Raw genomic sequence first — 18,968 nt, forward strand, 5'->3', positions numbered from 1 at the left:
TACATTTCAGAAATGGGGGTGGGGTGGGAGTGGGAGGTTCAAGTATTGGATGGCCAGTTGGTAAGCTTTCTCCTTCTTACTCATATTCGCCGTGCCCTAAAAGTGACAGTCCTCAACGACAAGGCCCCGGAAAGAGGCAAGTCTTCTGAGATGCCAGTACATCCCCGGGCCTGTGAGTTACCTGCACAGGTCTGATGACACCTGCCGTTGGTAATAATGGGAGGAAAAACATTGGTGTGGGAGTCGGAAGCCTGCTCTGCCACACCCTACCCTGTTGCTTCTGGCCATGAATGTGGGGGTGGGATTAAATAAAACGTCAAGGTACTTCCAATTCCTTCTGATGTTTTTAAGTCTCCAAATAAGGTATAGGTTAATAACTCTTACATTTTTGTGACTGGAAAATCTTTGTTTTGCCAAGATTTTGGGAAACTGCTTGGATTGTCTTCCTATGTGTAGGACTCCAGTCTGTGAACCTGGCAGGTTGCCGAAACACGGTCTAAGACTAAGGCTCTCCACTCGCAAACACTTTGGGCCAGGCTGTCACCAGAGACATTTTGGGGCTACCCTGGATCCTTCAGTAGACCCCCAGAAAATGGGTCAGAGACCTGAACGAATGCCCCATTTTGCATGCCTCAGAAATGGGGGCTGACCCACTGCTTCTAGCCACCATGAAGCCTCATCAGGGGCTCTTCCTACAGTAGAGAAAAGAGGACAAAGCAAGGACTGGGGACAGGAGATCGATGAGATCTTCTTCCCCCTGGACGCACCCTTTCTAATAAAACAACACGAAAGTAAAGTGAGAAAGCGGGCCGAGGCCTGGGTTTGGATCCTGGCTTTGCTATTACTTGCTGTGACGTCTGTGCGACTTCAAGTGAGCTGGTTAGAGTTGGTTAGAGTCTGCAGAAGCAAATCAACTTGTCAAGCACTTCTGTATTTCTTAACTCCGCTTAGCAGGTACAGCCATTGCCATTTACCCTGGAGACCCGGGGAGGAGCAGGATCCCGCCCGGGAGCGGACGAAAGCCGGGCTGTGCTGGCGCTGCCTTCAGCTTGCCTCCTCCGGCAGGGCAGCCGCAGAGTCCGGCAGAGTCCCGGCAGCCGGCGGCGTGCAGGGCTTCGGCCGCTGTCAAAACCTCAGCCGGAGCGCGCGCCGCCCCGCCCAGGCCCCCAGGCGAGCGGCACGCCCTCGAGCCGCCATTGGCTCGGTCCGGCAGCCCCCAAGAGTCGCGGCCGGAGCGGCTGTGGGCAGCGGCGGGCCGCCCCGCCCCCGGGGTGTCGCCCCGTAGGACGCGGCGGCCGTGGCGGTGGCGGCGGCGGCGGCTGCGGGGGCTGCGGCGCCAGAGGAGGCGCGCCGTGCTGTGCGCCCCGGGAGCCGCTGCGCCCGCGGCGAGGTGAGAAGGGGCGCGGCCGGCGCCGGGGACCCAGCGGCATCCGAATCCGCGAGCTCTGGGGTGGCGCGGGGCTCGCCGAGGGGCGAGGCGAGTTTGGGGGCCCTGAGGCCTCGCTCTCGCGGGAATGATGCTGGAAATGATGCGGAGGCTCCGGCGCAGCGGAGTGTGAGCCGGCGAATGGGGTGTGTGGCGTGGCTGGCCTCGGAGTGTGCATCGACGGGGCGCGAGTGTGCGTGGGAGCCGGCGTGCGTGGGCGACTCTGGCTGTGCGGGCTCCCGGGCGCCGGGTCTCCTGGATGTACGTCTCTCGAGTGCGCTTTGTGGGCTCGCGCAGTGGGCGTGCGCGCTCATCTTTAGTCGAGTATCTGGCTAGTGGCGGGGCTCGCGGAAATTCTGCGTCTGCACCCCGCGGCGGTGCGTGTTCAGTGCCTGGGCTCGGTTCAGTCCGCCCTGGGGCACCTGGAGGTGCGCAGCCTATTCCGGCTTTCCCGGGACCCTGCTCTGGGAGTCAGGCTGCTGCCCTCTCTCTGTCCCTTTAGGGAATTCCGGACAGGAACTCCCATCCCATCCTAGTTTACTGCCCTCTCCCTGTCCCTTTAGGGAACTCCCATTTTATCCCTGGTCTTAGTTTTGTCATTCGTCTGAAGAGAGCTGACCCTGGGTGGAAGCGGATTGGAGTGGGAGGGCGCAGGGGCTTCTCTGGAACGTGCGGGGCTAGGGCCACGACAGTGAGAGGGAGACGACCACGGTGCGCGGGGTCAGGTGACTCAGGGATGGGGTCAGTGCGGTGACGCTAACTTCTTTTAGAGACCAGGACTAAATAGAACGTGACAGCCCCAAACTGTAGTCCAGGGACGGTGGGCTCAGTTTCCCGCTTTCTAAAGCCCGGTGCTTTTTTCCTCCGCAGGAGCCTGGCGCGACCCCCAGCCGTGCGCCCCGCCCCGGCGCCATGCATTGCGAGGTGGCCGAGGCACTTTCGGACAAGAGGCCAAAGGAGGCCCCTGGTGCTCCCGGCCCGGGCCGCGGGCCTGCCGGCCTGGAAGCGCACATGGCCTTCAGGATTGCCGTGAGTGGCGGCGGCGGCTGCGGGGATGGGAACCCGCGAGACCTGCTGCCTCGGCTGCCGGTGCCACCAGCACGGGCCCACGATCTCCTCCGGCCCCGGAGCCCTCGAGACTACGGCGTATCCAAGGCCGGCGGCGGCAAGGGTGAGTCTGAGCGCACCAGTGTGCTGACCGCGGGCATGTAGAGGTCACGACTGCGGTGCGGTGCGGGGCGCCGCAGCCACTGGCTCTGTAGGGAGAACATCATGGAACTTCCTTAAGAGTTCCTTAGTGTCTCAGTATCTCTGTAGTTGATTGGGACTCGCCTGTCTGAACTGATGCCTGGAAGCATCCAATTTAAGCCAAATAGGCATGTTGGAGAGGAGATGTGTAGGCAGAAAGCTTACATTACACAATTTGGCTTCTATATGTTTCTGATGAAAGTCGGGTGAAATGTCAAAAATTTATTGTATGTCAGTGTATCAACTTCTGTGTCTAGTAATTGTTTTTAAGCAGCTGAAGGCATATTTTGAACTATCCCGATCTCTCTAAGAAAGGAAGGAAGAAAGGAAGAAAGATGAAAACAGAACAAAACGGTGGATTTTGGCAGGACCTCGGAACTTCAATTTCCCCATTGGTCAAGTTAGGAATTTATTGTGTCAAATGATTTTTCTGATTCCTGCCATAAGTTCTTTTGAGTCTGTAATCTAGGCTGGATCAGTGTTGACTTAGAAATGGCTTTTCTGTGCTTGGTGAAGCCAAGGCAAGCCCAGAACCCGCTATGGGCAAATTCAGGGACAGGTGCTGCTATTTTTCTGAACATATTCACCCAATCATAGTTAATGATTACCGACATGTTATTTATAGGTTTCATGTTAACAGATAATTAACCAGACATTAGAGACTGTTAAGGGATGTGCTATTCTGCCCTTTCGTTCCCCATTAGCCGAACCAGCAACTTTGGGGTTTGGTCGCAGGACCTCTTTTGGAATAGCCAGTGTTTTGTAGTTGTAGGCACTTCTTACCAATAGCCCAGCACCTTAGTCCAGCTTGCTTTCAGTTCCCAGTCTGGTTGGAAGAAAGAAATGGATAGAGGCTTCTTGTTGGCTTTGTAGGAGAGAGGTGCTTCTTGTCTTCTGTCTCTTCTCTGAGGAGACATAATTTTGTTTAAGGGAGCATGAGTGTGGGAAAAATGCTTATTGAGTTATTTGTTTTTCTTTTCTGGGATGCATATGGGAGGGGGGAGTTGTGCAGCAAGAGGTTAGTAATGTTTGCTACAGAGACCTCCTTGGCTGGTGGGGTTCCTTAAGCAGTCCGTTCTTTCAGTCAGACCCATCCTATGCAAACCAAGTCCTGCACAGCCCTAGCGACAGCTGTCCCTCACGAAGTAAGCATTTCATGTGATCCTTTACATGTTCCCCACCTCTGTCCTTCTCAACCTCAATTACATATTGCCCCTGTATAAAAGATCTTCACGTCAGGGCTTCGTTTGGAAAGGACAGGGAAGGTAAAAGTAGAAAAAAAAAAAGACCCTTTCTTTGTGCCTAAAGCTGGTCTTTCTGGTTACAGCCTCCCAGTGGCTTTTAAATTGGTTTTCTTCACAGCTGTGAGGCTGCTGGGGTGGAGTAGATGGCACCCATTTGAAAGGTGAGAACACTGAGAGGTAGCATCTGCGGCTGTCAGAGCTGGATGGAGCTCCGGCATAACACGGGTTAGACAGAGGGAAATCTGCGTGTTCCTCAGAGTCAGGCGAGGTCGTCTGAGGGAAGAGCAGTTTTCTCCCAGTCCTCTCAGGCTGCCTTCTTAGCAAAATCATTGATGAGGGGACACCTTCTTCCAAGGCCGCCTCCCATCAAGAGTCCCCGGCTTCGCAGTCCTTTGCCGTCCAGCCCATGTACTCAGACTTATTAGAAACAGACCAGTAGAGATGCCGACTGAAGCATGCTTATTGTCGGAGCCGGGGCTGGAAATGATAAGACATCTAGCTGCACTGGGTGGGACAGTTATTTCTCCCCTCTGCGCCTCAGGCCTCCCCCTTCAGACTGACTTACACAAGAGCACTTTAGGATTGAGATGTTTGACGATCTTAGCCTCTGGATTTTCGTTTGCTTGGGGGCAATACCGTCCGTCACGGGGCCCATGAAACGGGGTGGTAAGGACACTATGGAAAGCGAAAAGGTCACTTTTGTCAATACCTGCAGAGCACCATGCTAGGGACAGTGATAGGGACAGCGGATTGAAGCATGAGCAAGATTTAAAAATCTTAAATGTGAAGGACACTAATTCTGGCGCGGTGCCTGGGAGGGGCTAAGAGGTCTGCTGGTCAGTGAATGGAGCACACCAGTGCATGGTGTGGAGGGAGGCTTTAAATGATATGTGCTTCTGCCTTGGATAAATAGGCCTTAAGCACAAGAAGGGACTGAACTGGTGAATATTTCCGGGTCTGCACTGGGAGGGACTAGGCATAGGACGACATCATGGACTAACGTCGTCATCAGTTGTGATAAGAATCACTAGCTGTTTATGACCAAGTCCCATTTATCCAGATTCCACACAGCTGACGAGGCCAAATTACCAAATCCTGCATTTTTAAAATGATTATTGAACACCTGACAGTCTTTTGTAAGTCCTGACAGAGAAAGAAGGAAAACAGCTTGGCTTTCCCTGGCGGGCGGCTTTGCGGCTGTGGCTGATGATGCTTACTCTGCCCAGGCCTTCACCGCGTTCAGAATATATGTACGCACATTCCTTCATCTGTCTTTGCCTACCTTGTGGGCTCTTCCGGGGATGAGATGGAACGCGTGCATGGGGCGGGCAGACACTGGGTCTCAGGAAGCTGACTCCTTTTTATAGACTAACGCAAGGAGGTCCCAGGGTTTGTTCAAAGCTGTGGACAGTGAGTGACAGCTCCCGAGGACTCTAGCTCCAGATCTTTCTGGTTCTGAAACATGTAGCATCTCCATGTGTTGTTTGAGTGTGAGAACCAGCATTCATAAGCAGGGCCCTGTGAACATTCCCAGAGAATTGAACTGCATTTGTTTTTGGTATGTCTCTTGTCTTAAATGTTTGGGGATTGGTAATCGTCTCTGTGCCATGTCTAGAAGACTTTGTAGTTTACCAGATGATTCCATCTGTCCAAACCAGTTCATGATGTTACCGTTTAACTCACAGCAATTTGGTGGGCCTGGGCCCTTTTTACCATATCCTATATACAAGGAGCCAAAAGGGGAGATTGATGATCGTCACAAATGTGAACTCTGCCATTAGCAAAAAACTGTAACATGGTTGTAAATTTCCAAGAGTCGTCAGTCTTGTAGCTTAAAAAAAAAAAAAAAAAAAGAAAAAAAGAAAAAAAAAAAAAGAAAAAAAAGAAGAAAGAAAGGAAAAAGAAAAGGAAAAAGAGAAGCAGGCAAGCAGTTAACAGGCTGTGTGCCTGGGTGTCAGGCTGCTGGCGTGGAACAAGGCATGATGGTTTCAGTGTGCTATCTGGGTGAGTTTTTTTCATCAAAGCCGGAAGCTACTGCCATGTTCTGAGGAGGTCAGGAGAGGCCGGCACATCTGTAATAGAAAGGTATAAGCTATTTCTAAAGCGTTTTTCCCCTCTGGCTCTGGTGGGCAATTTGCTTACATTTCATCCATTTTAAAGTGCTGGTCCTGGGATCCGGAAATAATCAGATCCAAATTTCTCCAGTGCTTGAGGTTTCAAATAAGGGGGAGAAAAACCTGCCGGCCAAATGTCAGGCTCACCGAGACAAAGAGAAGTAAGTATCGTGTGGGTATACAAGCAAGATAGGAGCATGTTTCGTCCGCACTCCCACGAGTGGATCCGGCAGATCTTCTCTAGCGCAAGAGGGAGCAGGAATGTAATTCCCAAAGATTCCCTTCAAACTCTGTGCATCGAGAAGTTCTCTCCCTTTTCTGCCTTCTAAATTCTCCAGAAGTTAGCACTTGGTCAGCAGACTGGAAGGGAGCTATCACTTAGGATTGTGCCTTAGTTGGGGCCTTGCTGACTCCCTGAAGTTTACCTGCAGTGGGCTTAGCTGGCCCAAGGCCTCAGGGCCCTCTTGGCTGTATAATGGTGTGACACGGGTGTGTTGCTCTTAGCTGCTCGTCTCCCGTGTTTCTCATTTGCGTGAGGAGTGAAATGAGCCCGCGTGCTTATTTTTGAAGTGTGTTAAAATCCCATTACAGACATTAAGTGCATGAACCATTTAAAAGCTATGTTCTTATGTTCTTTGCTCTGAAGGTTGCATAATTATCATTTTCTTCGGCTTTATTTCATGGAGTTTGGCTAGCCTCCTAGAGGAGAAGAGATGCAAGTTTGAAAGAGGGGTTTCAGTCCTTTTTTGGATAGGATTAGAAAGAAAAGAACAGCAAACAAATAAACTTTATTTGGAAGTCGATTGTCAGTCAGAGAATTTTCCCAGAAAATTTGAAGCTGATACAGGGGTACCACCCTCCACCCGGGCTTCACACATACCAAATAAATGATTACTTGTGGTTCGCTATTTTTTTTTTCCCAGAAAAAATTTTAGTTGCAATTGATTTGGGCCTAAAGAGTCATGTTGTGTCTTTAGGTAGGGGCTAGTTTATTTCTGTGTGTGAAAGCACAAACTGTCCAGTTTGGAAGAAATCAAGCAAACTGCAGTGGACTTTGAAAAGTTTGACTGACTAACACAAAAAGCACAAACTGTAATTGTAGGTCAAGAACAAACAACCCCCCATCCCGGCTCGTGAGGTATCTGTACTATCCCCCAGTGATCTTGATTCCAGCCGTTGGAAATGGAGTACTTGTTTATCAACAGCCGCTGCCCAAATTAATAGTTTACAATGAAAAAAAAAAAAAAAAAAGTCCTCGTCCATCCGGCATCGGAAGCAAAGTCCGGGCACTGACAGCTGAGTTACTGAGTAAGGAAAGCCGAAGGGGAGGGGGCTGTTTTGTGGCTGCTTTGGTCTCCCAAACCCTTATTTATAAGAAACCGAAAGAAAACAGAGGCTGCTTGGTGGGGATGGAGAGAGCTCAGCCCTCACCCAGGGGTCTTAGTTTACAGTCACTGGAGGCATCTGTTTTCTTCTTTCCTGTCTTCCCCCTTAAACTAAAGCATTGTCCTTCAGAAGGCTCCGGCAGGGCAGAGGATTGTGTTAGCATTATGAGTGTGTTTCTGAAGTCAGTGTTTTGAGTCAGATGTGTGGAGAGGAGCCTTCAGCTCGTGAACTGAAGGACGCATTTCCTGTAGGGCCTGAGTTTGCTTGGCGATTATGGTTGAACTGCCTGGAGCTCACACATGCACCGTAGCACAACCCTGATGCACAGGGGTTGGGCTTTTTGCCTTGAGCCTTGGTTTCCCCTCTGTAGAATGGGGAGCAGTTTGATTGGATGATCCAATATCCCTTTTCTGCTCTGAATCCACATTACCTAAGCTGAGAGAGAGTTTGGGAGTCTCTGTTTATCTTTATGCTAGGCTAGGGCTTCAGCTGTGCCTTTGAAGTCCTGACTGCTGGAGGTGAATATGGAAGGACAAGAGAAAGGGAGGCCCACTAAGCTTTACTGAGCACCTACTGTGTGCCAGGTCAGACATGGTAGAGCTGTATGTTTAATCACACCAGGCATCCCTGCAGATGGAGGGACGAGGTAGGAAATAGGAAAGTGCCTTGTTCAAGGTTGGGCAGGCAGTTAGTAGTGAACCTGGCATTTGAACCATATTGTCTGAAAGTGGAACAGCTTTTATAGCGTTGTGTCTATGTTTGGCTGAGGCCCCCGGTGTTCCCCTTACTGAGTCTCAGCTAGCAGGCCAAAGTGGCGTTTTAGGGGAGACTTCTTGGTTATGCGTTACTTCTCATTCCCTGCCCCCCCACCACAACACTGGGAGGAGATGGGTTCCCTGTGTGATTTGTGTCCTCAGGAAGCTGGGGTCTTGTGAGCACTCTTGGGGCTGGCCATGGAGGCCCTCTTCTCTGAAGCAGGAACCTGCCTTCCCACCCTGCCCAGGGTTATTGCAGGTTACAGCCCTCGGCTGAGACCTCTCCTGGTATAGAAGCATTCCTTGCAGAGGCCAGAGGCTCAGGGATCTATGCAATTGTGATTTTTGTTTTTAGCACCTGGTAAGATGAAGATAAGCTTGTCACTGTGGGCACACCAGGGACCTAACTTACCTTGAGAATTTGTTTTAGAAGTGGATCCTTTGTGTCAAGAGATGAGCTGGTCGTAAGAAGTCCAGGGGTCTCCTTCCAGGCTGAGTCTGGTCCTGTACCATGTCTTAAGGAGACTCTGTACTTGCACGTTCTGAAGGAGTCACACTTAATTCTGGGAACAGAACTACAGGAGCCTCCCTGGTCCCCGCGTTGACATCGGCTTTGAAAGGGACCGTGTGAAGCGGCATCAGAGACTGTGTTCTTCCTATTTGTGTCTTTTTAGCCACCACGTTACGTTTTTAGACGCAGTTGCTTTTGTTTTTAAATAACAGGCTTGCTGGAAAAATAGAGCTTTAGAAAGAAACCAAGGACCATGAGCCTGACTTGAAAAAGACAGATCCCATTTGCTGTTTTAAGCTCTCGGGAGGGCCGGGGATTGGGTTTACTTTGGAATACTGCTGGACCATATGAATTACTTCTCTGAGCGCCGGGTATTTAATACCTAGTAGAAGTTTGTATAAGAGCTGATGATGTATTTTGCCGACTTTCCAACCCTGTAAATAAATTACACGTGCCGGCAGAGGCTGCCAGGATCCACTGTGTCAATTGAAGCTTAATTTTTATCCCAAACCACTTAATACTTCTGTCCTAGCGAGCAGGGTAAGCCACAGCAGCGCAGCTCGTCCCCAGATGAAGGGACGACATAGGGCCAGGCCTCCACGGGTTGGACATTTTGTCATAGTTTTTGGTGATTAGGTGCTTCAAGGCTAACAATGATAATATGATTTTTAAATGTAGTATAAAACGAAACTGGGTGGCTTCCACTCCGAAGCCTGGCTCACCTCCCTTCTCTAGAGGAAAGGGCTGAAATTGTGTCTTTTTTATCTTAACCCTGCTGTACGTTTTATCTCATTTGAGTGCAAAGACCAGGTAATATCATTGGCATTTCCACTGCGAAACAAAATAGGGGTTCTAATTTGGACACACTATTAAATATTTCATGCTTCAACCAAACTCAATTCTTTTTTCCTATAATAAGTTTAAATATTAATTCTCTGGAATGTCAGATGCCTAAAGCGAGGCATTTAGTGATCCGCAGTTTCAAGTGTCTCGAGGAAGGGTTATGAAACAAGATATTTATTTCACTGGGAGGGATGAGTGGTGTGTTTCAGAGATATCTGAGTTCAAGGCAGCGTCTTCTGATTTACTTTTTAAAGGGAAAAGGTCATAAAATAAGTTGCTTTATGTGCTGAAGGATTAACTGGCTTAGGCTGAAATAACAGCAGGGACTTTACTGGTTTCCCCTGTTATATTTTAACAATGCTTTTTGGGGGAGGGGGCGGGTCTCTTCCCCGCCTGCTTGTCTCCTCCTCTCTGGCCCCCCCTCCCAGCCAGATGGCTTTAATTCCAACCAAATCCCATGCCGAGGCCCAATGATTGATCAAACAGTCATTTGTACTTACGTAGCGCTTTGTGAGAATATGTCCGTGCTGCAGCTTCTCGAGGGGCAGGCTCTTTGTGGGGCCTTCCGAGGGGTGCTTGGAGGGGTGGGAGTCCAGGGATGGATGGAGAGCCGACATCCTGGACTGTGAATCCTCGGAACCGCTTGTTTAAAAACGTTTCTATTTCTGCCAGGCCCAGGCAGCAGGGGTGTTCAAGTTTCCTAGGTGCAAGAATGAGCTTGTGCTGATGGAGGGGCCACCTGATGAAGTCTAGGTGTCTCCTCATCTTAAGCTCTCTTTAGGTTGGTTGGTGTTTTCCAGGCACAGCAACACAGGCACACATATGGGTAGACACAGACTGTCCTGCAGACCATCCTCGTGTGTACTTTAACGATCTTGACCCGTCAGCCAGTGAGAGAATCGGACCCTTGCTGGCTAGCTCAGGCACCGTCTCCAGCTAGTTTCTTGTCAGTACAGACTTTTTTATGTGCTCTTAAGCAGTTTCTTTTTCTTTTTGTTTTAAACTTGCTTATACTTAATTCATGTGCATCTGTGTTGCCGTCTGCAGGCTTGTCCGTATGAGGATGTTAGAACCCTTAGTGCTGGAGAGACAGACATGAGCTGCTATGTAGGTGCTGGGTATTGAGCCTAGGTCCCTCTGGAAAAGCAGCCAGTGTTCTTAACCACTGAGCCATCTCTCTAACCCCCCCGCAAAGTTTTTTTTATTTAATCATCGTATATCCTTAAACCATTTTGGGGAGCATGGGGGAAAACAGAGCATTAAGGTACTGACTTGTGTCCAGCCCTAGGGCTGACCTGAAGTGTGGTGACGTGAACGAGGTATTGTTTGAGGACGTGGGTATGTGGACTATGTCTCACACTTGTGGCTTGGTGGCCTCAACACCCGTATCCACAGCCCGGAGATAATAATAGTTAAAACTTCAGCCGGTTGAGATGAGGGGTGGGGGCTCACACAATGTAAGTGAATAAAACCAGACTGGCTCCCAGCGAATGCTCATTAATAGCCATGGCTGTTGTCACTGTGGCTTCTGCTGTAAATGGCATGGGACCTCAGGGAAAAGCTTTAACTTCCTTCCCGTCTTCCATGTTGACCCTACTTAATCTTTCCTACCAGCTAAGAGCCACCTCATTCTAGAAGTCTCTCTCCTCCAGTCTCCTTTCTGCCTCTGTGGCAGTTACTACTTAGTGCATTTGAGAACAGGGATGGAGTGTTGCTGCCTTTGTCCCAGATACCTAAGCACAGACGTAATTCAGGATGGCTGACCGAGAAATTGGGAAATGGTGACCCACTTGCTGCCCTCAAGGAGCCTTGGACTGTGAGGGAGAATGTTTGATGGTTCTGTTTTCTTTCTCCAAGGATGGACACATACACAGGCTCTCTGTAAGAAAAATTTATTTTATTACTGGTTCACGCGTATGTGCATGTGAATGTATTGCCTGAAGAGGCCAGAAGAGGGCACCAGATCCCCTTGGAGCAGGAGTCAGCCGAGGCTGTGAGCTGTTATGTGGGTGGTGGAAATTTAACTCTGTTCCTCTGGAAGAACAGCTAGGGATTTAACTGACCAGTGAACCATTTCCACAGCCACCAGCAAGTGTGCTGTACATTGTGGTACTCCCCTGCAAACCGTTAAGTTCCCTTTCCAGGGTCTTGTTTTGGCCTGTTTTGTGACCTTGGCAAGTCTTCTGGGCTGCCCCTCCCCTCCTTGGGAAGGGCTGACTTCAGGGGTGGCAGACTTTTATAGTTGCAAGTCTCTGGAGCAGTCAAGTCAGGTAGAGGACTCCATTCTGCCAGGAACTCATTGGTCAGCTAGTCTTGCTGAATCAATGAGAGACTCTGTCTCAAAAAATGAGGTGGAGAAGAAATCTAATTGGGTCTCTGGCCTCTATACACAAGCACCCCTCCCCCCCTAAATAAGTGTGCATGTACAACACACACACACACAGACACACACACACACATACACCCACACAGAGTGTTGGTGGCTACTACACACGTGACCCTGATGTCACATGTGAGATAATTTCAGGTGTTGGAACTGAGACCTGGAACTAGATGATGACAACTCACAGACACTGCCAGGGTGGATAAAGATTGATGTCCACACGGGAAGGTTAGGTCCACACAGGCAAGGATTGATAGAGATGGAATGATATTGGCTTCCTGGCCCCTCTCTGTGCACCACTGTGAACTTTATAGCCCCATAAGTTTGAGAGGGTTAAGGTTGCTTGGGCAAAGTTGGTCATGGGGTCAGAACTACACACTATGCAAAGTTCACTGAACTCCGGGCCTCAGACTCTCTCTTTTGTTGAGTGGGGGCCATTTCTGTTTAGAGGGCTGCTTTGGAGGGAGATGTTGGTAGACCACATGGAAGAGGGACTAGCTTGTGGCAGGTGTGTCTGTTACAGTGCAGGTGTGGGTTAGGGTCCCTCTGAGGGGTAGATCTGGGTCTAGTCCTGGGCTGGCTGATTGCTGCTGTTCCCTCCAGAGTGAGGTGCTCCACACTGCTGGGCTCAACCGTTTACTCCACTCTCTGTCTTCATTGGCTCCACTAAGAGCCTGACTGGGGTTTGAATTCCAGCTATGGAGGACACAGATCTGCTTGGCTGGTATCTTGATTTTACAGAGGGGTGGGGAGTGGTCAGGAACAGCTGTCCTTTGTTGACTTGGATGTGGGTGGCATTATTCAACTTGTCACAGGTCCTGGTTGTGAGTGGGTCCAGAGGTGCCAACCCCCGCCCCCGGGGGGGTTTAATGGGCTGGGAATTGCTGTCTGGCTCCAGCATCCTGCTGAACTTCCTTGATTCTTCCTTTCAAGTTTAAGACACTCACTGCTCAGCTTCTCCTGTCAGGCTGGCATTATTTGATCATCCCTGCTGGGAGCAAGTATCCCTGAAGCCATTCCGTTTTCTCCATTTGCTTCTCGAGAGGTGGCTATCGTCATCCTCAGCCTCTAGATAGGGAAGCTGGCCTGGACAGACAAGTGACCCAAAGCAGTGGAGGAGTGGCTGCGTGTAGTCTGACCTGCCTTTCTTCTCTCTTTAGCACCTCACCTGGCTTTTACTCCTCCAGCTACAACTGGATTCATTCCTCCTCGTTGGGAAACTTCCTCCTTTAAGCCAGGGTTAATCTGACCTCCTTTCTGTCCTAATCAGTCTTTGGTACTTCCCTCCCAGGGAGAGCTCCTGGCTTTCTCAGGGTGCTCCTGACTCACTGGTGGAGTTGGTTCAGAGGGTGGAGAGTGATCATTTCCTCTCCAGTGAAGACATGTTTCCTGGGGAGTCCTATGCAGATTTTCAGGGCCACATCTAGAGTGGTTTTGAGCTTCTAAGATTTACTCGTTCATTGAATACCTGATGTTCAGGTATCAGGTCTAGCCCTGGACACTGTGGTGGACTAACAGAGCTCAGCCTGGCAGGCAGGTGGACGGTGGAGGAGTTATTTCGAGATCCCTCCTCACACAGCATCCCGGGCCTTTTGTGTGCACTCTTACCTAAGCAGACTCTCCAGTTCTCTCGGCTGATGACCTCAGCCTTGACTTATTCAGTATGAAATGGACATATTTGCTGGCTCCCTTAGATGCAGTGGGGTCAGGGTTCAAGAGGTCAGTAGGAGAGGGGGGCTTGACCTTAGAGGGAGCTCTCCGAAGACAAGTGGGAATGCTGGAGGTGGAGCCCACCTTGGACGGCCTGTCCTTCTAACTTCTTACTAGTTCTTGCTGTGTGAGCTGCTTTCAGAGGCTCTTGTTGCTATGCACAGGGAATAGAGAAGAACTGTCTGCCAGGGTGCCAGCCACTGTTTGACATTGGCAAGCATGTTCTGTGGCCTCTGGAGACCCTCTTCGCTGTGCCCAGCATTTTCAGCACTTCAGAGCCATCGTTACAGGGTGGGCACTGCCAGCCACTTAGTTGCTCACCCCTTTTAAAAAATGGATTCTCTAACTGAATGTCACAAGTAACCCATGATGTACATTTACTCTCCCTTAAGACTAGTTAAGGCCATTTGAATTAATTACACAGAGTTAACAGCTCAGTCTTTGAATTGTTTTAACTACAGCCCACGTGCTCAGTAGGCACCGTGCAAGCGACTACACCATGGATAACCATGTGAGAATATTCTCATGTTTGCAGACCGTCCTGCTGGGCAGCACTAGGGTTTGGTTCTCTCTTGTGTCTACTTCCTGATGCCCTCTTACACTTACGGTGTAAGTGCCCTTGGCCTCTACTCTGGGGGAAGAGTGGGCAGGGGGACACACCAGCCTTGAGGTTGAGCAGTATGCTGTTGACCACTCCAGGATCCTGTTGGACGTGAGTCCTAGGGTCTGTTGGCTTTGCTTTCAGAGTTCGTGGAACTGTAGTGAGGAGAGATCTGACCAGGCTTCCTGCAGAGGTAATACTGAGGGGGCAGGTCCTGGTGGGTGGGAAGCAGCCCAGAGGGTGTTCTGGTCTCTGCGAGCCTGTCCCTAAGCTGAGAACATGGGTTTGTAGCACCTAGCAGTGGTGGGTCTGGTTTTATCCTTGTTGTTTCCTGACTTCTAGCAAATTACTTGGCCTTACTCCTAATCCTTATTTGGAAGGTGACTGGCCCTTTGAAGATAATTTAATTCATTGATCCTTATTTTTCCACTCATTTAAGTAATACAGACGGTTCGGAAGCTGTAGAAAGATGTTAAATAATTCTTGGCGTATAATCACACTCCTTGCAATGCCTATTGCTTACAGTTTGGTGTATTTCTTTTTAGTTTTGTTCATGTCTAATACACACTACTATGTCTTCATATTACTGAGATATATATCCTGAACATAGCCCCAAGCACTTATTTGTAAAGTTAACACAGTCATTTCCGTGTGATTAAAATTCTTGGTAAGCATCCAAAAATGTATTAAGGTTTCACTGGCTAAATTATTTTGACTAGGTCACACACTCAAATGGTTTCAAATCCTTAGGGAGCCCCTATCTCTTTTCTCCGTCACCTGTGTCTGATACTGTCCTCACACTCGTGATGTAAGTTTGCCTAGCCTCCCAGAGATACGTTCTGTGTATGAAAACAAGCATGCATACATGAATTGCATACGCACAGCTGTTCACATCCCCCGCTAGTAGAGAGAAGCTGAGTGGATATCTTCCTGCAGCGCAGCAGCCTGTGCCTGGGTCTCTGCTATCTTCTCTGGGAGGGGTCTGCAGGGAGGTTGCTAGGCTACTGGGTAAGTAACACCTACTAAATGGGCCCCTCAGTTTTCAAAGCCAGACCAGTGCCTTCTCCGAGAACATATTGCCTGCACCCCCACCTGGGCATCCAAACCCCTTTCCAGATTTGAAGGTGAACCCAACAGCTGGTTATCTCTCTGATTTTGAGTGTGGGGGAACGTGCACCGAGAGCTGGCTCCTAGTTCCTGTCTCTCTTGCTGTCTGATAGCATTTGCCTAACACACCTGGGGCTCTGGGTTCAAGCCCCAGTACCAACTGAAATAAATCAGTAACTAAGCCTTCTGACATTAAGAGTGAGCCTGTTCTTTACGTTGCTCACGTCTTTGTGAGCCTGCTGGGTAAATGAGTTCCTTGTGATGCTTTGAGACACATTAAAAAAAAATCCCTTTTCTAGCCGGATTGGCCAGATTTTCCATTTTCTTCCTCGGTCCAATCTTTGCCACTCACCAGGTTCCTTTGTTTGCTGTTACTGCTATTTGCAGTAACTTGCTTTATTAATGTCTTAAAATAAGGATTTTATTTTTAGAGAAGTCATGTCAAACATAGCTTTTAAAATAAATCAGTGTGATAAAGAGAGGCTAGGTCTCCAGCCAGGGTATCAGTGAGGTCTACCTCCAGGGGGCACCAGTTCAGTGAGCTTGTGTGACGCGGTGGTGGCACTGGAGCCGCTTAGTTATTTTTCTTCCACACACATCAGCTATAACAGTAAAACTGTTAACAGCGAGAGCCCTCCTGGAGTGATTCAACGCATCCCACACACCATCCCTTGGATCCTGCTGGCAGTCCTGTGCGGGGATCTTTCACTATTCTGTGTATTTCGTTAATCTGCAGGTGAAGAAACAGACCAGAGAGGGAACGGCAGCTTGTCCGGGGTTCCAGAGCTGGCAAGGGGTGAGGGCATGGTCTCTTTAAATCCTCACTGCTCCAGTCCTGTCACAGCAGATGACAGTTTCGCTCTCTTAAACCCGGGTCTTTACCTCCTCCTCGGTCTTGAGGCCCTGTGGTTGAACCGGTGTGCAGTTGGGTCTGGTAGGAGGTCTGGTGGTGGAGCTGGCTGCCATGTCCTGCAGCAGGACTCTGCTTTGGTTTGAGAGTATTGCTCAGCTTGCACGCAGAGGGAGGGAGGGAGATAGAGATGGAAGGGCCCAGGCAGAGGGTTTTCTCTGAAGAGTTGTGAGAGGCCGGGGTGTGTCTTTCTACTCCTGCCAAGTGGCAGAAGGGATTACCTCTTCACAAAGCTTAAGAGACTGGCGGTAAGAGACCACACAGGGAACATGGCACAGCCGGGACGGAACAGACCGACAGGTGGTGGATTCATGAGTGACAGTTGTGAGGAGAAAAGGGACCACTGCCTGCTACCAGAATGAGGAAATGACCTTTAGAAGTCACTGTCAAGCCCACCTTGCCCCCAAGTGCTTTTTGCCAGGCAGGAGTAAGGGGCGGAAGTGTCTCGGGAACACTGAAGGGTAGTAGTTGTCTGCTGGCCCCGGAAGCCATGGAAGTACCCTAGCAGCACAGTGGATGTCCTGCCTCCTGTCTTGAAGACAACTCTGCCTGCTGCCCAGTGGACATTCAGGGACCTGGAACAGCCTGTTCCCTGCCTGGCTTCATGGGAGGAGGATAGCTGTAAGTGAAGTGTGGAGTTGAGATTATTAATCTGGACGGCACATCTTAATTACTGAACCAGAGGCCACTCTTGGGACTGAAAGTCCTTGGGAAAGATGTTCTGAGATCTAAGAGTGACCTGGAGTGTCCAGAGGACTCCCAAACTCCTGTAGCTACAGGGTAGGGAACAGGGTGAGTCTGCGGATGGAATTCAAGAAGGAGCAGTGGGGAGGGGTGAGTGGGGTGGATGGGGCTGTGACAGCGCCTCTAGAGCCTTCGTTCCATTGGGACACCAAGCAGTCACGTCAAACACCGTGGGAGCCTTTCCTTTCTGACAGGACCTTTCATTCCCTACCCCCTTCTGTTTCTTCCCTTTAATTTCCTCAGTGTTGTGTCTTCCCCTAATACTCCGTCAGCCTGTCAGGTGCCAGCTCTCTCTCCTGTGTCCCAGTCGGCTTTGGAGGACTTCTCTGAGGTTTTATTTCCAGTCTTCCCTAAGCAGGATCTTTACTTGTTACGTATCCTGGGAGATGAAGCGGATGAGACTTTAGTGTAAGGATGCCAAGTGGGTCTCAGAACTTCCTTCGAAGGCTGAAGGAGGCTTGGAACCTCCAGCCCACTGCAGGGCTGTACACAACAGCTCAGCTGATGCTCATCGTGACCTGGGATCTAAGTGTGGTTTGGAGCTATCCTTCAACAGCACTGTTCTAATTAGTGTGTGTGTGTGTGTGTGTGTGTGTGTGTGTGTGTGTGTGTGTGACTTCAGATCATCAGGCTTGGGGAAGCGCCCACTGAACCATCTGACCTGCTCCTAACCAGTGTGTTTTGATCAGCATGATGTCTGTGCTGTGGGAGATAGGAAAGCAAAGGTTGTTTGTCACTTGCTTTTTGTAGTTTTAGTTTCATAGTGTAAGTCGGGCCAGCTTTGAACTTGCAATCCTCCTGCCCCCGAGTGCTGCAATTATAGGCATGTGTTACCGTGTCTTTAAAAAATTTTAACTTAGCAAATTTTCACTGAGCACCTGCTGTGAGGTACACATGCCTCTAGTTGCAAAGATACCAGAGAACGGGCTGTGGCCCTGTGCAAGGTTTCAGAGCTTACATTCTACAGGGGAACGTGCATTCGTCAAATAACAAAGTTAAATAGAATGTTTTCCAAATGGTCCACAGTAAAGAGGAAGCAGGGAGAGGCTTGGGGTCTGTTGTTCTGTAGTGCAGTTAGGATAGGGTAGCTGACATGATTGGCTTCTCTGGGATTTTAGCTTGCAGATGCGTGCTTGTGTGTGCATGTGTGTGCATGCACATGCTTCTTGGTGCATACTGGGGGTTTTACTGCATAAGGTGGGTGAAGGAGGTCTTCAGACAGACAGACAGACAGACAGACAGACACACATGCCATTTACATTGTGTTTTCCTTTTTTCTTGGTTTAACTCCACAGTTTGCTAGGCCACATTCTCCCGACATGTACCTAAAAAGGCGTCACTTTTGGTGTAGTGTTAGTGAGAGCCAATATTATCAGCACTGCTTCAGTGAATTTGCCTGAGTTAATTCATCCTCAGAAAGCCCAGAGAGGCGGGTCCAGCCGTTATGATGTCCACTTGACAGATGAGGAAACAGGCCTAGTGATGTTAAGCAACATGACCATGAACCCCGGGTTGTATGGCTGCAGGGCTGATCCTGTGACTTCGGTGCCCCACACTGCTGTGACGCCGGCTCTGATCTGACCCCTGACTGTACAAACTCTATATGACCCTCTAGTCTGTCAGTCCACCCAGCCTGGTCTTTAGGTTTCTAAGTACTCTGTGTTTCTTTGGTTTGGGATTTCCCAATGATGTGCTTTGGTGTGGGCTTTTCTTTAACTGCGCTGGGTGTTTAGTGGGGCCTTTATTTCTGAATTGTCATGTCTTTCAATTTTAGTTCTTTTTTTTTTTAAATTTTAATTTTTTCCAGTACTCTGTTGTAGTCTGGAACTCTCACTAATTATATATTTTGCTTCTTGTATTACTTTAAAATTCTCTTTCCTAGCACCTACCTCTTTATCTTTTAAATCTCTGTTTTCTAAGAATTTCCTGGATCTTGTTTCCCATTTTAATTTTTCACTTATTTCAATTTGCAAAATCACTCAGTTG

At 49.4% G+C, this 18,968-nt stretch overlaps 1 protein-coding gene across 1 annotated transcript in view; it reads left to right on the plus strand.

The window, feature by feature from the left end:
- Positions 1–1,276: 1,276 nt before the first annotated feature.
- The window catches only part of GLIS1 (GLIS family zinc finger 1), a gene marked incomplete at its 3' end in the record, with an annotated part of 179,481 nt that continues 161,789 nt past the window's right edge, over positions 1,277–18,968 (plus strand). The window contains exons 1-2 of the mRNA XM_080921024.1: positions 1,277–1,390; positions 2,297–2,597. Of these exons, the coding sequence (XP_080777150.1) occupies positions 2,339–2,597 (259 nt within the window). The 5' untranslated portion in view covers positions 1,277–1,390; positions 2,297–2,338. The remainder of the gene's footprint in view (positions 1,391–2,296; positions 2,598–18,968) is intronic.

Source organism: Micromys minutus, assembly GCF_963924665.1.
Source record: "Micromys minutus genome assembly, chromosome: 9".
NCBI classification, from domain to species: domain Eukaryota; kingdom Metazoa; phylum Chordata; class Mammalia; order Rodentia; family Muridae; genus Micromys; species Micromys minutus.